Here is a 21147-nt window from a genome sequence, read left to right on the forward strand (position 1 = left end):
GATTAAAATAAAAAATATACAATATATAATAAAGGCGTTTAATAAAATTTTTAATTAAACAATACGTACGCATCTCTTAGTCCAAAGTATTAATTTTAAACTGTATATTGCGCAAACCATAAACCAAAGACACTTAAATAAGAAATAACGGTTTTACATTAAATTTCAATGAACATTTTGTGCGCAGGCTCTCCAGAGGCACCTTTAAATGTGCCTCTTCGTGCCAATTCTTTTCATAACTTCTATATGGTTCCAACATACGCGCATGTGCTTTAAGGTCAGGTTATTGCTTCAATGGTAAAGGAGCTGAAGCGTGCCTCTAATCAATGAACTAACTTCAAGTACTGACATTAACAACGAAGTTCTCGAACATTAACGATTCTTCAGTTTCATTGTATTTTTTATTAAATAAATGTTTTCCAGCTTAAATTATTATGAAAAAGATGGTGTTGTTAAAGAAATGAACCATCCAATTCAAATACTTTAACAAATACAAGACATAAATCTTGGTACATTGGTTATTTATAAATAAATTATGTTATTGCTATATAAATAATAATAATTTTCCTGGCCAAGTCCTTAATTTCAAAGGATAGTGAAGATATTTGATATAAAATGTGTTTTTGTGATTTGAAAAATTTATCTTGAGGACTAAATGACAACTGATAAAATATTGTTTGCCCCACTAGATTTAAACCTTACGAGCCGCCACTGGTGATTATAAAATATTGGTTGAGTTAGTTGAGCAGAAGAAGAAAGTAAGTAGCGGGGAGTTTTTGGTTGGCGCTCCATTTTAACTTCGTTAGGTTGGTATTTCCAAATGTATGAAAATGTGACACACGTCAATCTCTAAGTAAAATACAAAAAATTATCAGATTTTAGCGCAAGATTGCACAACAAAAAATCAACATGTAGGGGGCATTCCGGGCTTAATTGTTTGATTTACATGTTAGTGTAAGTTTAGTTCTGCCCGTTTTCGGTTCGCTTTTAGTTGGATACGTGTATTGCATCAAATCCAAACGCAGCTACCCAAATTCGTACAAGATGTCGCAGTCAAATTATCATGTAGATACGCAGGAGAACGTCCGGAATAATTCCCATAGTTTCGTAAGCGGTTCAAGTTCCCGCAGGCACAACCCCATCGATGTTGTCAACTCAAATTTGGATACAAATGCACAGGAATTCTATCCAGCTGGCCAGAACAACGGAGCGATCAGGAAGACGCAACAGACGGATGCTCAGAGACCCAACAGGAGGAACTTCAGACCGGGAAGTGGCAGAACATTCTCAGCCAGAAATGGGTATTATAACAGAAACTATGATAGGAATGGGGACAATAGAAACTTTAGTGATAGAAATGGGGACAACAGAAACTTTGCTGATAGAAATGGGGACAACAGAAACTTCAGTAGGAACAATGATGAAAGGAAAAGGGCCTTGGAGGAAACTAAGAAGTTTTTAGACAGTACTCAGTCAAATTCAGACAATAACGTTGATGATAGAGGTACTTCTCAATCATCTGATTATTTGAATCAAAATAAACCAGAAGTACAATACAATAAGCCTTTGCGCAATAATAATGATGGTTATAATAGAAACTATGGAAGGAACTATTATGGTAGAAATGATAATAAGTATAGAAACCATGAAAATAACTACTATGAGAGTGGTCCAAGCACATCTTATGATAAAAACAATGCAGATAGCACTGACAGATATAGTCAAAGAAACTACAAAAAGTATGATAATAAAAGTGATAATAGGTCAAGTGCATTTTATGATAAAAGTAATGCAGACAGTAATGAAAAATATGCTCAAAAGAACAACAAATTTGATAGGAAGTATGACAACAAACATCAATATGATAAAAGTAGGAACAACTACAAGCAAAACAGAAACTCCTACAAAGATAGATATTCAAAGGAAAATAAAGAAATCAGACTAAATAAAAAATGTAAGTAATTGATCAATTTTATAATACAGTCCCAGTACTAATTATTCTATTAAATAATTTGCAGTGGATGCAGCATCACAAAGAGAACGCCTGGAACAGATGCTCAACCGCAAAATGCTCGAGTGCCTCGTCTGCTGTGAGATGATCAAGAACAACGACAAGATCTGGACGTGCACCCAGTGCTACCACATCCTCCACTTGAACTGCGTGAGTGCCTGGGCCAAGTCGTCGAAGGTGGAGACCAGTTGGCGTTGCCCCGCCTGTCAGAACCACTACACGGACGTGCCGCGACAGTACAGGTGCTACTGCGGCAAAACGGTCGAACCCAGGCCGGAACCGGGCATCATTCCGCACGGCTGCGGCGACGTGTGCCTCAGGAAAGGCCGGACGTGTGACCACAACTGCACCATTCTGTGCCATCCGGGGCCGTGTCCTGATTGTAGCGTTATGGTGGCCAAACCCTGTGGCTGTGGTAAGTACTGGTAAACATGCTTTGATGTGTTAAAAACTTGGTTTTGTTGCAGGAAAAACTGAGCCCATCGTTAAGTGTAGCGCAGACATTGAGTTGGTGTGCGACTCCACTTGCGACAAGCTTTTGGAATGTGGTTTGCACCAGTGTAAGGCTAAGTGTCACTCCGGGGACTGCTCGCCGTGCGACCAGTTCATCTTGCAGGAGTGCTACTGCGGGAAGTTGGGCAGGAAGGTGCCCTGCACCGCCGAATACAACGGCTCCACTCACTTCGAGTGCGACGACGTGTGCGAAAAGGTGCTGTCCTGTGGCAATCACAAGTGCAAAAAGAAATGTCACGAGGGAGAGTGTGATAGTTGCGAGAGGGACCTCAACGTGAAGTTTTGCCCTTGCGGCAAAACGCCTTTGGCCAAGAGGAACTCCTGCTTGGATCCCATTCCTTGTTGTGGCAAAGTTTGCGGGAGGAAGCTGCGCTGTGGACAGCCCAGCAATCCCCACGCCTGTCAGTCTTTGTGCCACGACGGCGAGTGCCCACCTTGTGGTCTCAAGACTATGGTGCGTTGCCGATGCGGCCACATGGACAAGGAGATGCCCTGCAAGGAACTAACAACTAAAGCTGATGATGCCAGATGCGAGAAGAAGTGTACCAAGGTACACCATTACTATTTTCATTAATAATGGTTGTAAATGATGATTTAATTGTTTCAGAAACGTCTGTGCGGCAAGCACCGTTGCAACCAGCGCTGCTGCATCGAGGTGGAGCACTTCTGCCCCCTGCCCTGCAACCACCAGCTGTCCTGCGGCCAACACCGCTGCGAACGTACGTGCCACAGCGGCCGCTGCGCCCCCTGCATGGAAACCAGCTTCGACGAGCTGTACTGCGAGTGCGGGGCCAGCGTGTACTACCCCCCGGTGCCGTGTGGAACGAAGCCGCCGCCCTGCGACCGCATGTGCTCGAGGACCAGCCCGTGCGGCCACCCCATGACCCACACCTGTCACACTGGTCCGTGTCCGCCTTGCGCCGTGTTGGTGAAACGCTGGTGCCACGGTCACCACGAGCAAAGGTCGGCCATTCCTTGTCACCAGACGGAGTTCAGTTGCGGCCTGCCTTGTGGCAAGCCCATGCCTTGCGGGAGGCACAAGTGTATTAAACCATGTCACGCTGGCGAGTGCCCTTTACCCTGCAAGCAACCTTGCACTGCTCCCAGGCCGACCTGCGGACACTCTTGCAACAAGCCGTGCCACGAGTCACCGTGCCCCAACACGTTGTGCCGACAGCCGGTGACGGTTACGTGCCCGTGCGGCTTGCAGAAGTCCCAGAGGCCGTGTAACGAGCTGGTGGACGAGTACAGGAATTGGGAGATGGCGAAGCTGCGAGAGAAGATGGGGGAGATGTCGAATGACCAGCCCGTTGATATCTCTGACATCGTGCAGAACACTAAACGACCAAGTGTACTTAAAATGTAACCCCATTCATAACATTAACACAACACAAAGATGTATTAACTTATTTATTGTTACAGTTTGGAATGCACCGAAGAATGTAAGGTACTGGAAAGAAACAGAAGACTGGCCATAGGTTTGCAGATCCGCAACCCGGACATAAGTCAAAAGTTGGCCCCGAAATACTCGGATTACATGAAGCAGTGGGCGAAGAAGGACCCTACGTTCTGTCAACGCATCCACGACAAGCTGACCGATCTAGTCCAACTGGCTAAACAGAGCAAGCAAAAGAGTCGCGCCCACTCGTTTGAGGTGATGAACCGCGACAAAAGGCACTTCATACACGAGTACTGCGAACATTTCGGCGTCGAGAGCGCCGCCTACGACATGGAGCCTAACAGGAACGTCGTCGCCACTGCCATCAAAGACAAGTCGTGGTTGCCCAGCGTCAGTCTGTTGGAGTTCGTGCAGAGGGAGAACGGCCTCAGGAAAGTTCCGAAACCGATGCTAAGCAAAAGCTCGTTGGTAAAGTCGGAGACTGTCTCACTAAAACTGCCCAGCAGGGCTCAAAGGCCTGCTACTCCACCCGGGGAGATGATCGATTACTTCGATAACCCTCCCGTTTAGTAGTGAATATATTTTTTACATTTTTACTTCACTGAAGTTTGATTGATGTATTTTAATTTGGATTAAAATGTTTTGTTTATTTTTGAATGACAGTTCTTTTTGAGGTAATGGAAACAGTTAATATACCCACCAATTTTAATTATTAATGAAAATGTGGAAGAAAATATTTTGTGAAAAAAATTAAAAATAAATCATTGAATGAAAACTATTCATTATTATTAATTGATTTAAAGAAATGTTTAAGAAAATAACGTTAACATTTAAATCCCACTTAGAAAGAATGCATATATTTTTAATTTAATTTACTGAACACTGAATGTATGTCAATTTGTCTATTACTGAATAATTTTTCCAGTGAACATGCCCACTATTGTTTATTATTAATTAAAAAGTGGAAGATACTATTTTGTAAACACTTAAAAATACATAAAATGAAAAATATTAATTTTTTATTACCTATAAATAAAACAATACAGGAGAAAGGTAACCTATAAGAAAATAACATTTACATAAATAGATACATAGATTTATTAAGGGAGAATACATTTACACATAAATACAAGTTTACAAGAGTGATATATCAACGTCAATATTTTTTATATTTTATACATAGGTACATTTATTTATATAATAGTAGTCACCCTTTTTTGTGTTGTTTAAAAAATATATATCAAAGTAATCACATTTATTGTCATAAAATTAACAAACAATAATGCACTAAACCAACACAATTAGCTCCATTTAAATATAATTTGGCGAACGATCTTAAACAGTAAGCTGTACATATATCTTTCCAAACAACTTCCACATATACCAATCAATTAAGTAGTTTTTACTATTTTTTGGCTAAAATAAAACAATAAATTAATACCAGGAATGTTTTAACTGAATGAACAACAACTGTTCGTCTTTCTCGCAGTTTTGTAGAACGCTTTTGACTGCAAACTCAGTCCCTCGGATTTGGTTACTAAATCGTCGAGTTTTTCGCCTCGTTGTAGTACATTAACAATTGTGTTATGCTAAAAATAGATTAATTAGTAATAAAATTATGAACTTTGGAATTAATATTTACCAAAATGATTTTAGTTTCGTCTAGATCCTCTTGAATTTTGGTCATTGCATCTGCCTCCCTTGGATTTTGATACTTTGACAAATACTGGTTGATCTGAGGGAATTGTACGTCCCCCTCATTCATTTGAGGCCAACTGTCGATGGGGAATTTTGCGGCAAATTCATCCAAGATTTTTGTTAGTAGTGTGTGACTTACTCTGGAGGGATATTCGTGGTCTGTTATAATCACCCCTCCTAAATTATCTCCTCGTACATAAACATGACACAAATACTCTGCAAATATTTATAATAAGACATAAGAGTAAGATAAAAAATAAATAGGTCAATGTATACTAACCTCCTTCTTTGACTGACTGCCTGGATGCTGGAATGGTTCGTTCAACAATGGTTTTACAAAAAAAGAACATAAACTCCTGCACTGAGCCCCTTTGGAAGTAACTGAAGCTTTGCAGTTCGCATGCGGACTTCAAACATTTAGCAACTGTTGCTCCTTTGTACAGGATACTGATACAATACAATTTTACCATGTTTTTATTTGAGGTTTTTACGCTGAAGTGACGTTTATCATTACGTGTCGGTCCACCAGTTGGTAAAGTGCACTGCCACCATTCATGAAACGCACGGTTTTCGAAAAATCAGATAATAAATAAATGTTGGGGGGTAGAAAATAAAACGGTACAAATTTAACAGCTTGACAGTTCTGTGAATTAACTTTTGGCCCCTGTCATCACTTATCTTGGATTAACGCCGGCAGATGGTGCACATGATTTACTGCGTACTAAATAGAGATAGATGAATGACACGTATGGGCGAGTGACGGAGATGACATTACGAGTGTTTGTTCCTCGTTTATGCCACCTATAGTTTATTCATACTAATTTGTTTTTAAACAATTTTTTTATTTAATTAATTATTTATATGATTAAGTTTATTTGTGCAAACAAATTCTCACATAAAGATAATTAATTGCCTTTAAATATCAAAATAATGGTGTCATTACAGAAATTCTCAGTTGTTTCCCACATTTTTATGCTTTAATAAATAATAATAAACAAATTATTATTAATATTATTCCAGTTGGATTTGTAAGCCCTTTAAAAATAAATTTTGAATTTCTAGTAGTTTTAGGGCACACAGATTTAAAGTAAATTATATTATTATTTAATGAACTGTGGATAATTTGTTTAATAATGTAATAAAATTTTATTTTAGGTGGATACCAGTGGCGGCTGTTCAGATAAAGTAGTGCCCCACATATGAAAATCATTTAATTGACTTAATGCTAATATCCGCGCATGCGCATCAAAATCAAGCTATTATTTCAATGGTAGGGGGCTGAAGCGTGCCTCTAGCCAATAAAGTAACAATAAATTCCGTTGACGTGGTAAATTCTTATTAAATAAATGTAATTCCAGTTTAAATTACTATGACAAAATGTTTATTGTTGAAGAATTAAACCGTCAAATTCCCAATTTGAATACTTTAACAAATACGAGACAAAATACATCTTATATTTAATATTAAATTATTTTGTTTGCCATGTCGTTTATTTTCTAAGGGTAATGAAAATATTTGTTATAAAAGGAACTTCTGTGATTTGTGGACTAAATTTACTTGATAAAAGCACTGATCGTTCGAATTGTATGTTGTTAATAATGCGTAGATAAAAATAACATATTGTTTTTGTTTTTTATTTGTTCTATTATAATGTGCCCACCCCAACACAAACCTCACGAGCCCCCACTGATTGATTTCAGTGTGTACAGACTGTATGAGAGTAATACCGATTTTATAATGAAAGCAGCATTTGATATATTCAAATTTTATTATTTAACCACTTATTAGATATGCTGTAATTAAATTAGAATAAATTGAATAAACGTGCACAAACAGTATTTATTGAATGAAACATGAACGGCGCAAGTCAAAGTGTCCGCACTGTATAGAAATTCCGGATTCCCAGGGACCGAAATTCCCTAGACTGGTGAGAAATTCTGTAATGGCTTCTGTCTAGGCGGTGGGTGGTCGCCTATTTCGTGACTTTAACAGTGCTAGTTTTTATTGTTGTTAACGTCGAGCCACTAAATCGTACGTGCCGTGAACGAACCTGGCGTTAGGTCGTTGCAAGGGAGCTCCGGACGGTCCGCCAGCCACGAATTTCCTACGTGTCCGCAAGAAATGTTCATTATTGGTATGCAAAACAATAATTTTCTCGTTGAAATGATGGACAACCGGAGTTGATGACTTAATAACGGAGGGATGACGCAAAAATCCAACAACCATTCATAATAAACACTGTACAGGTACGTAATTCGGAGTCGGTTTCGTTTTGTTCTGCATATTGGATGCACATTAAAACATTTACATCTTTGTTCCCAGACTTTTAAATAATAGTGAAATTTTATTGGATAGTTCTATTGTTGTTGTGCGAAACACATTGTGCGGACGTTGCATGCTTGTAAAATTACCGATTTCGCTGAGAAACCGTCCAAATTTTTTGGGGGGTGCTCAACTTTCATCATGCCAAAAAATCAATTATTCTCTGTCTCCGAAATTTTATAATAATTCACACTCATTTCGTTAATGTAACAATGTCAAAAGGCTAAATGTAAATTGTTTAATTGATTTATACAATGCTGGTTAATCTGATTAAATTTAGTGATTCAATCAAGACTACAAATACCATATTATAAGTACAATGCTTTAATTTGTCTAAGCATGAAATGTGTGTGTTTTAAATTTGTTGCTTCCTTCATGACTTCACAGCCCAGAATTGTGTGATATTTTTGTCCTATTACTTAGTATTTTTATTTGGCATTACTTAGAATTGTTTAAATAACTTTGGTTTAATAGGATAATTATTTTAAAATAAATGTTCTTATTGGACTCCTTTTAAAATACTATCTAAATCTATGTTATTTACCATAATTGATTATTAATGGTGTACGTTTTTAGTTTACTTTGATAATTATACCAGAATATTAATTTTATTTGATATAACTCATTTTTATCGATTTTTCATGGTCATGTAAATTATATTTTCCCAATCATAAATTAAATGTTTTGTTTGTATTAAAAGTCAGATATTTTCACATGTGGGATTATCAAGTAATGTAAATATTAAATTAATAAGTAAGTATGAGTATTTTACAATGCCATAATTGAGAAATTAATATTTTATGTAGTTTAATTTGCTTGACAAGATAAATACCAGAGCCAGAGAAATAGCATACGATTTAAAGTGAAATATTTTGTAAGATATTTTACAAAAGGATTTAATGCAAATCTTGTCCAGTCAGTTCAATGTTCTATACCTTTTTTTGCTTCTTTATTACACAGCTTATAAACGTTGGAGATATTACTATAAACTGACTTCATTGGCTAAAGAAATGGCACATTCAAATGTATTTATGTTTTTTGTATGTATTTATCAATACTCTTAATAGTTAGAATTTATTCTTAGTAGGTTTTATATTATTTTATTAAATAAATTCACTTTCAGTGAGAAGAAAGAACCACTGGACTCCAGAGAAGAGGGAAATAATAATTAACATTAAACAGCAAGGTCTAAATATTGCTGATATCGTTGCTATGCTTCCGAAAAATGGTGTACAATGCTTATTAACAAATGTGAAACAATACACTCAATGAAAAATACAATAAGAAAAAGTCCTAACAAAAAATAACTCCTTTCATTGATAGACAAATTGGAAAAATCAATAAACGACCTCGTTGCTTGTCTTCTAGGCAAATAAAAAATTAATTAATTGAGTTATACAATATCAGTGTGTCTAGTAGAACAATCAGATGTTGACTGAATGAACAAAACAGGATATATTTTAGTAAAGAAACCATTGTATCAAAAAAGAATATTCGAACAAGACTAAAAGTTTACACAAAAATGTATTAATTATCTTCCAGAAGGGTACTTTGAAGTGATGAATCCATGTTCAATAAAACAAGATCAGAAGGTAAAAAATACATTCTTCGTCCTCCTAATAAAAGTTTGGACCCCAGATACACTACAAATACTTTGATACATGGTGAAGGAAAGTTTTGGTTTGGGGTTCCTTTCCTTGGCATGGTATAGAACTATTAAAAAAAATTATTAGTAAAATGGACCGTTTTGTATACAGAGACACAACGATAATCTACCAATTTACCATAGATATACATGATAATAATACAAAGCATGCATCCAAAGTTGTTCAAAGTTAAAAGATAAAAATGTTGACATTCTCGATTAGCCAGAGTAAAGTCCGGATCTAAAAACAATTGAAAACTTGTGGAATGACATGTAGCCTCAATTAAAACACCAAAAAACCTCAAATTTAGATGAATTGTGGTTATTAATTAAAATGAAATTTAATTTCAAACGACCATTGCTGATATTTCATTGAATCTTTGCCTCACCGTGTAATAAACGTAAAATATGTTGATTGCATTTAATTAGTGGTGTCCGTTTCCTAATTAACATTAAGATAATGACGTGTGGCATTTCTCTGGGCACCCCTGTAACTAAAATAATTCAATATTTAGTTCCAATCATGCCCAAGTACGGTGTCGTGTGTTTGATACGAGCCCCATTAAAATTTTCTTACATCCTTCCACGTCCCATTATCGTCGATACATATTCAAAATGCGTACGCGAAACGATCGGTTGTAACTTGAAAAATTGACATTGTTTCGGCGCTGTTACGATAAATATGCGCGGCGATTTCATGCCGTACACGTTTCTGATTTAGTGTAATCAAATTCAATGAGCACACCAAAAACTACACAATGCATAATGCTTTATAAAGTGTGGGTTAGTAGTTTCAAATTTGTTATTTCCTTCTCCCCTTGGTTGCCTGTTTTTTTTTTTATTTTTATCTCAATGCTACGGAAAATTGGCTAACACTGCAAACGTTTCCGCTGTGTTTTTAATTTTACGCTCGCAACTTTGTTATGTTTACGTTTTACGGAAGTTTTTACACAAGAATGAACTAATAAAGGTCATTTTGTTGTTCAGCTTTCTATGAATTTTCCTGGTTCTATTAAATAACGTGTGTTGGAACTTAAAACCAACTCATTTATTGGGTGTTTTAACATTTTTATGTTCATAGAAGTTTATTTTTTTTATTGTTTCTATAAGATTTATTGATTTTTTGGCCTGTTTAATAGATTTGCTTTAAACTTTAATGTTTGTTGAAGTTAATTTCTTAAACAGGTTGAATAAAACTTATTGATTTATTTAATTTATAGTATCCTTTTAATTTTTTGATGTTCATTTGATTAATTTATTCAACACTTTTAATAGTTTTCGATTTTTATAACGTTCAAAACGTTTTAAAACCTTTAAACAATTAATTCTGTTGCTTTTCAATATATGCTTTAATGTTTATAGAAGCTAATTTCTCCAACAGGTACTACAAAATTTATTGATTTATTTGATCTTCTAAATAGGTTTGCTTTAAAAGCTTTATAGTCCATAGAAGTTAATTTATTCAATAAATTTAATAAAACTTATTAACTTAGAAATTTATCATATACTTTTAAGTTTTTGATTATTTTAGAGGTTAATTTCTTAGAGATTCAATAATTTTCATATTTTTATAAAGAATCTATTTTTAAATCCATAAACAATTAATTCTGATGTTTTTTGATATGTTTTATACCTTTTAATGTGAATAGAAGCCAATTTCTCCAACAGGTTACTATAAAATTTATTGATTTTTTTGATCTTCTAAATAGGTTTGCTTTAAACTTTTTATTATCTATAAAAGTTAATTTATTTAATAATAATAATTTATCATAGACTTTTTTAATTTAATTTTTATTTTAGAGATTAATTTCTTCAATGGATTCAATAATTTTCCTATTCTTATAAAGAATCTATTTTAAAACCCATAAACAATTAATTCTGATGTTTTTTGATATATGTTTTCTACTTTTTAATGTATATAGAAGCCAATTTCTCCAACAGGTACTATAAAATTTATCGATTTCTAAATATGTTTGCTTTAAACTTTTTATTGTCTATAGAAGTTAATTTATTCAATAAATTTAATAAAACTTATTAATTTATGAAATTTATCGTATACTTTTTAACTTTTTAATTATTTTAGGGATTCATTTCTTCAATAGATTCAATAATTTTCGTATTTTTATAAAGAATCTATTTTAAAACCCATAAACATTTAATTCTGATGTTTTTTGATATATGTTTTCTGCTTTTTAATGTGTATAGAAGCCAATTTCTCCAACAGGTACTATAAAATTTATCGATTTATTTGATCTTCTAAATATGTTTGCTTTAATCTTTTTATTGTCTATAGAAGTTAATTTATTCAATAAATTCAATAAAACTTATTAATTTATGAAATTTATCATATGCTTTTTAACTTTTTGATTATTTTAGGAATTAATTTCTTCAATAGATTCAATAATTTTCGTATTTTTATAAAGAATCTATTTTAAAACCCATAAACAATTAATTCTGATGTTTTTTGATATATGTTTTCTTCTTTTTAATGCATATAGAAGCCAATTTCTCCAACAAGTACTATAAAATTTATCGATTTATTTGATCTAAAAAGGTTTGCTTTGAAATTTTTATTGTCTATAGAAGTTAATTTATTTAATAAACTTAAAAAAAAATTATTAACTTATGAAATTTATCATATACGTCTAAGTTTTTGATTATTTTAGAGATTAATTGCTTCAATAGATTCAATAATTTTTGTATTTTTATAAAGAATCTATTTTAAAACCCATAAACAATTAATTCTGATGTTTTTTGATATGTTTTCTACTTTATAATGTTCTTAGAAGTGGATTTCTTCAACAGGTAGGGGAGACCGGGGTAAGATGGGATACTTAATAGAAAAAACGTCATAATATAAAAATCTTTATTGAAAATCTCTTACAACAAAAGCAACAATTACAGTACATAATTATAATCTTTTATGGTGCTATGTAAAATATGGCACATGTAAAATATCCCATCTTGCCCCACAATCGAGGCAAAACGGGAAACGCTATGGGGCATAATGAGTACACTTTTTAATATATCTTTTCTACTTTTCAAGGTTCTTAGAAGTCAATTTCTTCAACAGGTACCACAAAATTTATTGATTCATTTGATCTTCTAAATAGATTTGCTTTAATGTCTATAGAAAGAAGTCAATAAATTCTATTTTAAAACCAATAAACTATTAACTAGCTTTTTAATATATGCCTTCTACTTTTTAATGTTTATAATAATAAAATTTAATGATCTATTTGATTTTTTACTGATTATCTTTTAATGTTTTTAGAAGTCAACTTTTTCAGTAGGGTTATTAAAACTTATAGATTTAGATAATTTATCGTGTATTTTTTACTTTTTAATGTTTATAAAAATTAATTCTGCAGCTTTTTAATAAATTAATTAAATTTTTAATTTAATAGTCCATTTATTTAATAGGTTCTATAAAAGTTATTGATTTTCGAGCCTCTTTGAAAGGCTGTTTTAAAATATTAAATCAGATAATTCCTTTCTATATTAACCAAACATTAGAAGTAAATTTCATCAATAGTTTATAACAATTTGCTGTTGTGTTTGAAATATTTAGTTTTATCACTCTAAGTATTTAAATATTATTACATAAATACCAAAAACCGATTTTTAGCTGATGATTCAGTGGCACACATGTGGAATTTTGTATTAGATTGATTCATCACACCACTTTGGATGTCAATGCGATGTAATTAAATTTAGTGATTCAGCCAACTATTAATAAATGTTAACTGGTGTGGTCATTAAATGTCATTTAAAACAATAAAAAAATTCTTAAATGTTACCCATTTACATTTTTACCATTTTTTAAATAATATCAGTCTCATTAATCATTCGACTTGTTTGATGACATTAACAGTGAAATCACCACGCGGACGTGATGCAGTCTGCGGTCGAAACTGGCATGCGACAAGATAAAAAACCCGTTCAATTTTGTTACAGCCATCGGATTAATCGCAGAGCGGCCGCAAGATGGCAAGAAAAGGCGACACAATACGCAGCATAAACGTGGCGGTGGTCGGACTGTCCGGCGTCGAAAAGGACAAGGGCCACGCCGGCGTGGGCAAGTCCTGCTTCTGCAACCGGTTCATGCGACCGCACGCCGAGGACTACAACGTCGATCACATATCCGTGCTCAGCCAGACCGACTTCAGCGGACGCGTGGTCAACAACGACCACTTCCTGTATTGGGGGGAGGTGATCAAGACGTCCGAGGAGGGGGTGGACTATCAGTTCAGCGTCATCGAGCAGACGGAGTTCATAGACGATGCCTCCTTTCAGCCCTTCAAGGGGGGCAAGATGGAGCCGTACGTTAAGCGGTGCGCCGCCACCAAGATAACCTCGGCCGAAAAGTTGATGTATATTTGTAAGAATCAGTTGGGCATCGAAAAGGAGTATGAGCAGAAGGTGTTGCCAGACGGCAGGCTCAGCATAGATGGGTTTATATGCGTCTTTGATGTAAGCATTGTGCCAAGTAGGATTTTAGAGAAGCAAGTGGAATTCGTAGCGGCCATACTCAACAATTTAATCAAAACTAAGAAACCAATTGTCTTCGTCACAACTAAAAACGACGACTCAGACGACACGTTAATCAGAGAGGCCTCCAGGCTTATACAAAGAAACGAGTACAAAGGCACGATCCCTCTAGTGGAAACCTCGTCCCACGACAACATCAACATAGACCTCTCCTTCATGCTGCTGGCACAGATGATAGACAAGAGCAAAATCAGATCCAAGGTGCTTTCGTACACGGAAGCCTCACTAGCCAGGAAAGAAATCTTGGACGCAGCCAGCGAGGCTTTCATGCGACTCATCAGGGTACACGTAACTGATTGTCATGCCCTCTGGTCTCACACCATCAAGAAGTTGAACTCCCACAAGGAGTGGATCCACTTCGTACAACTATTCGGGCTGGATGGTACGCAAAGGCTGTTCCGACGACACATTAAGAAACTCAAAGATGAACAACTGGCTAAACAAATCGCCCACTACATGGAAATGTTGCCTGACGTCCTACACGAACTCATACCGGGCATCAACAGCGAAAGCGACTGGTCTACGGTACAACAATACCTGAAGGCCCACCCCAACTTCAACCAGTACTTCTACGAACGCCCCGAAGACATGCACCTGTCGGAATGCCTCGAGGACAACGAGGAAACCCGAATCCCCTTCGACGTTCTCGACACAAGCGAAGCAGAAACCGTCTTCAAAAACCACATCAACGTCTTACAACAAGAGCAAAAACGCCTGGACTGGAAGAAGCAGTTCAAACAACTACTAGAGGACACAGGCTATGTAACCCCGGGCAAACACCTATCCGAGGTCAGAGTATTGTTCATGGGCAGAGAGTGTTTCGAGGCGTTGTCCGAGCACGACTGCCAACAAATCTACGAAGCCCACCAAAGGGAACTAATCGAAAACGCCAAACACAACTTTCAGGAACTCTTGCTGGAGCACGCCGACTTGTTTTATCATTTCAAAAGCATCGCACCCACCGGCACCATCACCCAAGACGACATCAAGGAAATCACCGACGTCCTGCAAGAGGACTTCAGGTACAAAATACTGGACCGTCTGGATCAAGACAGGAAGCTGACACTCTTCCAGCATCTCGGCTTCATCCATTATCCGATAAGGGAGCATTGTCCGGCTTTTCCGAATTGCATGGACGCCCTTATCGAACGCATCCTGGCTACTAAGGCACACCGACCAACCTCTTGGAATCACAGCAACCAATGGCTGATGAGTTCTGACAATAATCAATTGAATTTACTGATTTTGGGGTACAATAATTTAGCACAGAACTTAGCTGATAAGATTAGAGCCCAGTGTGACGATGATGAGTACGAAATAGACTGCCAGTTTTACAATTTAGACTACAGGATTATTAGTGGGGATGTTAGCTTACCCCACAACTCGTTTAGAACCTCCGACTTTGCCCCTCATGGCAGCTTTTGTGTGTATTCGAACGCCGAATCCTTTGAATACATAAGAGAAAGTTTGGAGAAGAAATTACTATCGAATCTCGAACAAGAAGACAAACTTCCATTCCAAGGTTTACCCATTGTGTTGCTGTTCCTGCAAGACAACTACCTGGATGAGAAAGAGGTCTTGAAACTAAAGGAGGAGGGACAAAATCTCGCTGACAGTTTGCAGTGCCCCTTTATGGACGTAAACTTGGAACAACTATCCGAAGAACAATTAGTATCAGAGGCTTTACACCAATTAGTTGAGTGCATCCACCACAGATCTGGCTTCATGAATATCAACCAAACTGTTATCGAATGCACCGAACCAGACATTAGAATTATAATGTGCATGTTTTGCGGTGATCCTTACTCGGTTGAAAACGTTTTGGGGCCCCTACTGTCTCACCAGTTTTGTTTTCTATCGTCCGCCCACAGCATAATACTTGAGACTTTCCTCGGCGACTCCAAGAGGAAAGTGGAGGTAATAGTATCATCATTCCACGGAGCAAACGCTTTCAGGGACGAACTAGTACACGGTTTTATTCTAGTTTACTCCACCAAAAGAAAAGCTTCTTTGGCAACGTTAAACGCTTTTTCCATGAACATTCCAAATCTTCCTATTCAAATTTTAGCTGTAACTGATTCGGGAGGTGCTACGGCTTTCTTCAACGATGACCTAAGCCAATTGTTGATCACTGAAGGTAACGCAACAGCCGATAGGCTTCAGGCTCATTTCATGACATCAATTTCTAACATGCAAAACAAGACTGCATTTTTCACTCCCTTTTTCAAAGAGGTCTGGGAAAAGAAGCCGGAGATTGAACAGGCCTTCCACATGGAGGAGCCCAGTGGCTTGGATAGTGGAGAAGGCACGTTGGAACGCTCCAGGTCGCAAAGACATCACCCCATGCCACCGCCAAGGCACGAAAGCTACTATTTAAAACTAAACGATGGCAGCGAAAGCGAAAATTTCGAATTAAGTGGGCCGGAGGAACGTTTAAGTTCCAGCGACCACAGCGACAAGTTTTCAAACATTTACATGTATGGAAGCGAAAGCTCCGACCTGGGCTCCAAGAAAAGACATCATCATCAAGGCTTCCAGGTCTACCCACCACCTGCCACACCTCCCGAACCAGCACCCCCTGACAACGTGCTGAACACCAGACATTCCAAAAAGTCTCTGTTGTCCTCGCAGACCAGTCTGGAGGAAATCAACTACGACCCTTCAGTCCCCATTCCGGGAGGCGGCTGGAACAACTACCAGCAACACGCGTTCACCACCGGACGCACCAGACACATTCCAATGTCGAAATCTCGTTCGAAAGAAATCTCACAAACCTTAAAACAACCAGGCAAACTGAACATGAAGAACTACTCCGCCGTAACCGAAGCCATAGGCCGCATGAACGTGAGCGGCATCGACATGAACAACTCCTCCTTCGGCAACGCCCCCCTAGCGACTCCGGAAGCCGTCGACCTGGGCAGCGAGTACGCCCAAGTCAAGGACGTAGTACAACACATGTATCCGGCCGATTCCGAGTACATGTACACGATGGTGCACGAAGCGCTGAACACCAAGAGCAAGCTGCGACAGAGGCGCGAGAAGGGCCAGCCCTCCTATTCGGACTCCGACTCGGAGTGGAGCAGCCTGGAGCGACGCCAGAGGGCCGGCGAGGTGTACTCCAAAGTCAGCCGTAAGGGCGGCACCCACAAGAGACAACGAAAGAAACGGACAGCGATACCGGTACAACCCCCCCGCGTACCCCAACTAGGTGCTTTCACATTGCCTTCGGTCCACTCGTCCAGCGTGCCCGTAGATCTAGAGGCGGACAAGGGACAGCCGCTCGCCACCGAATCGAACTCGGACTCGTCGGAGCTCAGCGAGCCGGCGCCGCAGAATCAAAACAGCTTGCGGTACGAGCAGAAGCAGCGGTCGTTGAGCCTGAAGAAGAGGGTGCCCGAGCCGCACAACCCGTACTCGTTCAACATACAGTCGATGGAGATGTTCTCGGTGCCGCCCAACTCGTACGGGTTGATGCACGACGACGAGTCCAGTTTGGACGTGTCCTCGCCGCGGGACAACAACTCGCCGATGTTCGGCATGCTGGCTAAGATGAAGGAGTCCGACTGCGAGAAGCTGTTGCGGAAGCGGGAGAAGCAGAAGGCCAAGGACGACTCCAAGTTGGAGAAGCGTCGACTTAAGGAGGAGAAGCTGCGGAAGGTGGCCGAGGAGCGGGACAAGAAGAAACAACAGAAAACCAAACAGAAATCCATGCCGCCGATGGGCACGTCCAACAAACTGGCCGACTACATCCAATCAGACAAGAACTACATTCCGATATTCATGGAGAAGTGCGTCAGGTTCATCGAGAGCGAGGGTCTCGACTCTGAGGGTATCTACAGAGTGCCGGGCAACAGAGCGCACGTCGACCTCTTGTTCCACAAGTTCGAGGAGGATTCGAACGTGGACATACACGAACTGGACATTCCGGTAAACGCGGTGGCGACGGCTTTGAAGGACTTCGTCTCCAAGAGGCTGCCGCCCCTGTTTGATGCTGACGTGATGGCTGAAATGGAGGACATAGCAGGGACGAGGCTGAAGCCGATGGTCACCACCACCGGTAACATGGAGGTGAAGACGGACAGAAGCTGCAGACTTCTGGCTTTGAGGAGCATGCTCGACAAACTACCGGCAATCAACTTCCAAGTGCTCAAGTTCATCTTCCAGCACTTTGTTAAGGTAATTAATTGTCTTAAATGTTTCTATGTCTGTTGTTAGAAGTTGTTTAAATGTCAGCTAATTGCACAATCAATGATAACAATTAAATTAAAATCCAGGTGACCGAAAACTCGAAACTGAACAGCATGGACAGCAAGAACCTGGCGATCTGCTGGTGGCCCACCCTGTTGCCGATCGAGTTCAGCGACATGGGACGGTTCGAGCAGATGCGCCCTTACTTGGAGGACATCGTGCAAACGATGATCGACCAGTATCCATTCCTGTTTTGCGGCAAAGAGGCATTTGTGATGGTTTAAATAGAGGGCGGGCGGCTTAAACGAATGTCACTCGGATAATACGCACAACTTGCATCACCCAACCGCCTCGTTTCTTCGCCCCCCACGTTTAATTGTTAAAATTGGAGAGGCCTTCTTTTTGCAAGTTTTAAGATTTAGCAGAAAACAACAAAAAAAAAACAAAACAATGTTTTAGAATAGAACGTTTTACTCATGATGATTGTTGTGTGATGACACAATGGTAATTTGTATTTTTACATTTATCATAGATAAACATATTGATTAAAAAAAAGTCGCTGTGTGGAAATTTTATAAAAATTGAGTATGTATGGAATCTTTTATGTATTAACCTGACTGGGTTGTTGTTTGTAAACTTGTAGGATAGTCAATGTTGTATCCATTCAAATATCAACGAGAATTTGTAGCTAAACGCTACTTTGTCCATTACTATTAATAATTTTTAATGTTCTCTTAGTGATTTTTGGATTTAAAGCTACCCCCTTTACAAACACCTGTCTGTGTAAGCCTCAGTGCGTATTACATCATTAGCCATTTCTTGAATTCATCCCTAATCAGTATTTATCACAGCTTTATGAATTACAAGTATATTTCAGTAACACCAAATTTTGTATTTTTTAAGTTTTATATTCCCTAGATAGTATTTGAAATGAAAAGTCTGACGTACTGAAATGTATCTTTAATTTATTCAGTATTCTCTCCAAAAGCATTGTCTTGGTTGCCATGTCCGCAATAATTTGTGCCATACTTGTTGCATGACTTTATATTTTATCACTGGCAAATTTGCCCCAATGTAAATATTATTTTAATCACGTGTGCAATAAATGATTATTTAATTAAAAAAGCAAATTGAATCTCGAATACGTTGAGTACCTAAATATGAGCAATGCTCTGGGTAAAATCAAGAGATGGGGAATGGCGTAAGTGATTATTTTTGAACGATCACCACAATATATTTGCAAGACTGAGTCGAACTGTATTGACTTGGAGTGCCAAGCTAATTTCTAGTCTGGGAATACAATGGTTTGAATGCTACTCATTTTGTCCAGTTCGTGGAACTGTGCGATTTTATTTTTGTTTTTGTATTTTTAATTATTCGTTTAAATTGTAAGCTTCTCTATACTGATTGATATTAAGTGATAGTAGTTTCGCGATCGATTATTTTTCTACTGTAACACGGTTGAGTGCAACATTAGGAATTGATCTAACAAAACTGATGATAAAATGAAAATAATTTTTAGGATTATCGTTTTTGTAATTTTTTTATACGTTTTTCGTTGTTGAGATTATTGCTTATAAGCTTGTAATCACTGTTGATGTATTTATTTGTACTGGTCTGATATTTAGTTTCAGTGTGACTAGTTGCTTAAATCCTTTATAGGCCATGGAAGCTTGCTGGGAGCTTTTCACTTTTGTTCCACGATCCAGTGTTTGAGGCTTTGACTGTGTGGTTATACGCAAACTTGGACGTTTATAAGAAGAGGGCCAGTTGCTTCTAACCACAGGCTTATTTAATTTCTCCGAATAATTCCAAATCGGCTTTATTAGGGATAATATTATAGAGTATTTTATTAGTATGGTAGTGAGTCCGAGCCAAAGAATTCGAACAGTTGTGAAAATTTAATCTGCCGAACAACTACAAACGAACTAAGAATCCGAATAAACAGAGACCTATAAGGGTTTAAATGAGAATTCAAATCTATTTTAGCAACAAATCTATTTTTTATAGCCGCTTTTGAGACATTTTTCATTTGTATCGATGGGAAAGCATTAAATGGACATAAGAAGTTTTTTGTCGCCTAACGTAGTAATATCCAGACCAGTATGAGGATTTTAGCACATTATTTAGATCTCCTAAAGTTGTATTACAATACTAAGAATATGAAAAATCAGCTTTATAATTTGTAAGGTGAAACCAAGTGATTGAAAATGTGCAATTATCATTCTATGTGGAATAATAAAATTTGTAATGTGCAAAACACAATAAAAATACGATCGGCACGAACGGAACTGGTACTTTGTAGTTGGTGGACTAGATTCGTTCCTTTCGGTTGTACGTGCAAAATTTTTGCATACAGCTTTAGGATTATGAGATGTGGACTTAGGCTCTAAATAATTTCAATGTACCATATGTGGATATATCGTAGATCTCTTAATATTAGATTTAAAAATTGATTCTTATTGTTAGAATGTATATATGTAAACAAACAGAACTACGTTTATTTATGCTTTATATTTATATTTATTCACTATACTCAACAAGCTTGCTGTACTTTTCAATGTTGTTGGATTTTTTAAGATTTTCATTTATAAATTTGTATTTTTGTTTTAATAAACAATTATTTACACATTGGCTTTCTCAAATTATAACATTCATAAGAGAAAAAGGTAATGGAAGAGTGGCAACGAGGTTTGTATATGAATATCGACAAATAGTAGTGTATCTACTGTTGTATGTTTTCTTGGATTTATCGTCAGACATAATCAGCTCTAATAATACTAAACCACCATGTTTCCGAAAGTGATAAAACCTATTAGA

The 21147-nt window shown here is 37.4% G+C and overlaps 3 protein-coding genes across 4 annotated transcripts; 2 read left to right on the forward strand and 1 right to left on the reverse strand.

The window, feature by feature from the left end:
* The first annotated feature begins 822 nt into the window (after positions 1–822).
* LOC109600123 (protein shuttle craft) lies at positions 823–4921 on the forward strand. The gene is made up of 5 exons (XM_020016208.2): positions 823–1954; positions 2019–2426; positions 2479–3074; positions 3132–3886; positions 3947–4921. Exons 1-5 carry the CDS (start codon positions 1045–1047, stop codon positions 4491–4493), a joined length of 3216 nt encoding a protein of 1071 aa, XP_019871767.1. The 5' UTR covers positions 823–1044; the 3' UTR covers positions 4494–4921.
* Positions 4922–5163: 242 nt separating this feature from the next.
* LOC109600110 (synaptobrevin homolog YKT6) lies at positions 5164–6308 on the reverse strand. Of its 2 annotated transcripts, XM_020016188.2 has the most exons (4): positions 5902–6308; positions 5566–5837; positions 5395–5512; positions 5164–5339 (listed from the first exon to the last, which is right to left on the reverse strand). In XM_020016188.2, exons 1-4 carry the CDS (start codon positions 6089–6091, stop codon positions 5329–5331), a joined length of 591 nt encoding a protein of 196 aa, XP_019871747.1. In that variant the 5' UTR covers positions 6092–6308; the 3' UTR covers positions 5164–5328. The 2 variants fall into 2 exon arrangements, with proteins under 2 accessions (XP_019871747.1, XP_019871745.1); XM_020016186.2 differs by having other exon boundaries at positions 5164–5512; positions 5902–6307.
* Positions 6309–7572: 1264 nt separating this feature from the next.
* Positions 7573–20956, forward strand: LOC109600116 (rho GTPase-activating protein 190). The gene is made up of 3 exons (XM_020016198.2): positions 7573–7867; positions 13546–18315; positions 18414–20956. Exons 2-3 carry the CDS (start codon positions 13576–13578, stop codon positions 18609–18611), a joined length of 4938 nt encoding a protein of 1645 aa, XP_019871757.1. The 5' UTR covers positions 7573–7867; positions 13546–13575; the 3' UTR covers positions 18612–20956.
* The last annotated feature ends 191 nt before the right edge of the window (positions 20957–21147 follow it).

Source organism: Aethina tumida, chromosome 4 (assembly GCF_024364675.1).
Source record: "Aethina tumida isolate Nest 87 chromosome 4, icAetTumi1.1, whole genome shotgun sequence".
Classification (NCBI taxonomy): domain Eukaryota; kingdom Metazoa; phylum Arthropoda; class Insecta; order Coleoptera; family Nitidulidae; genus Aethina; species Aethina tumida.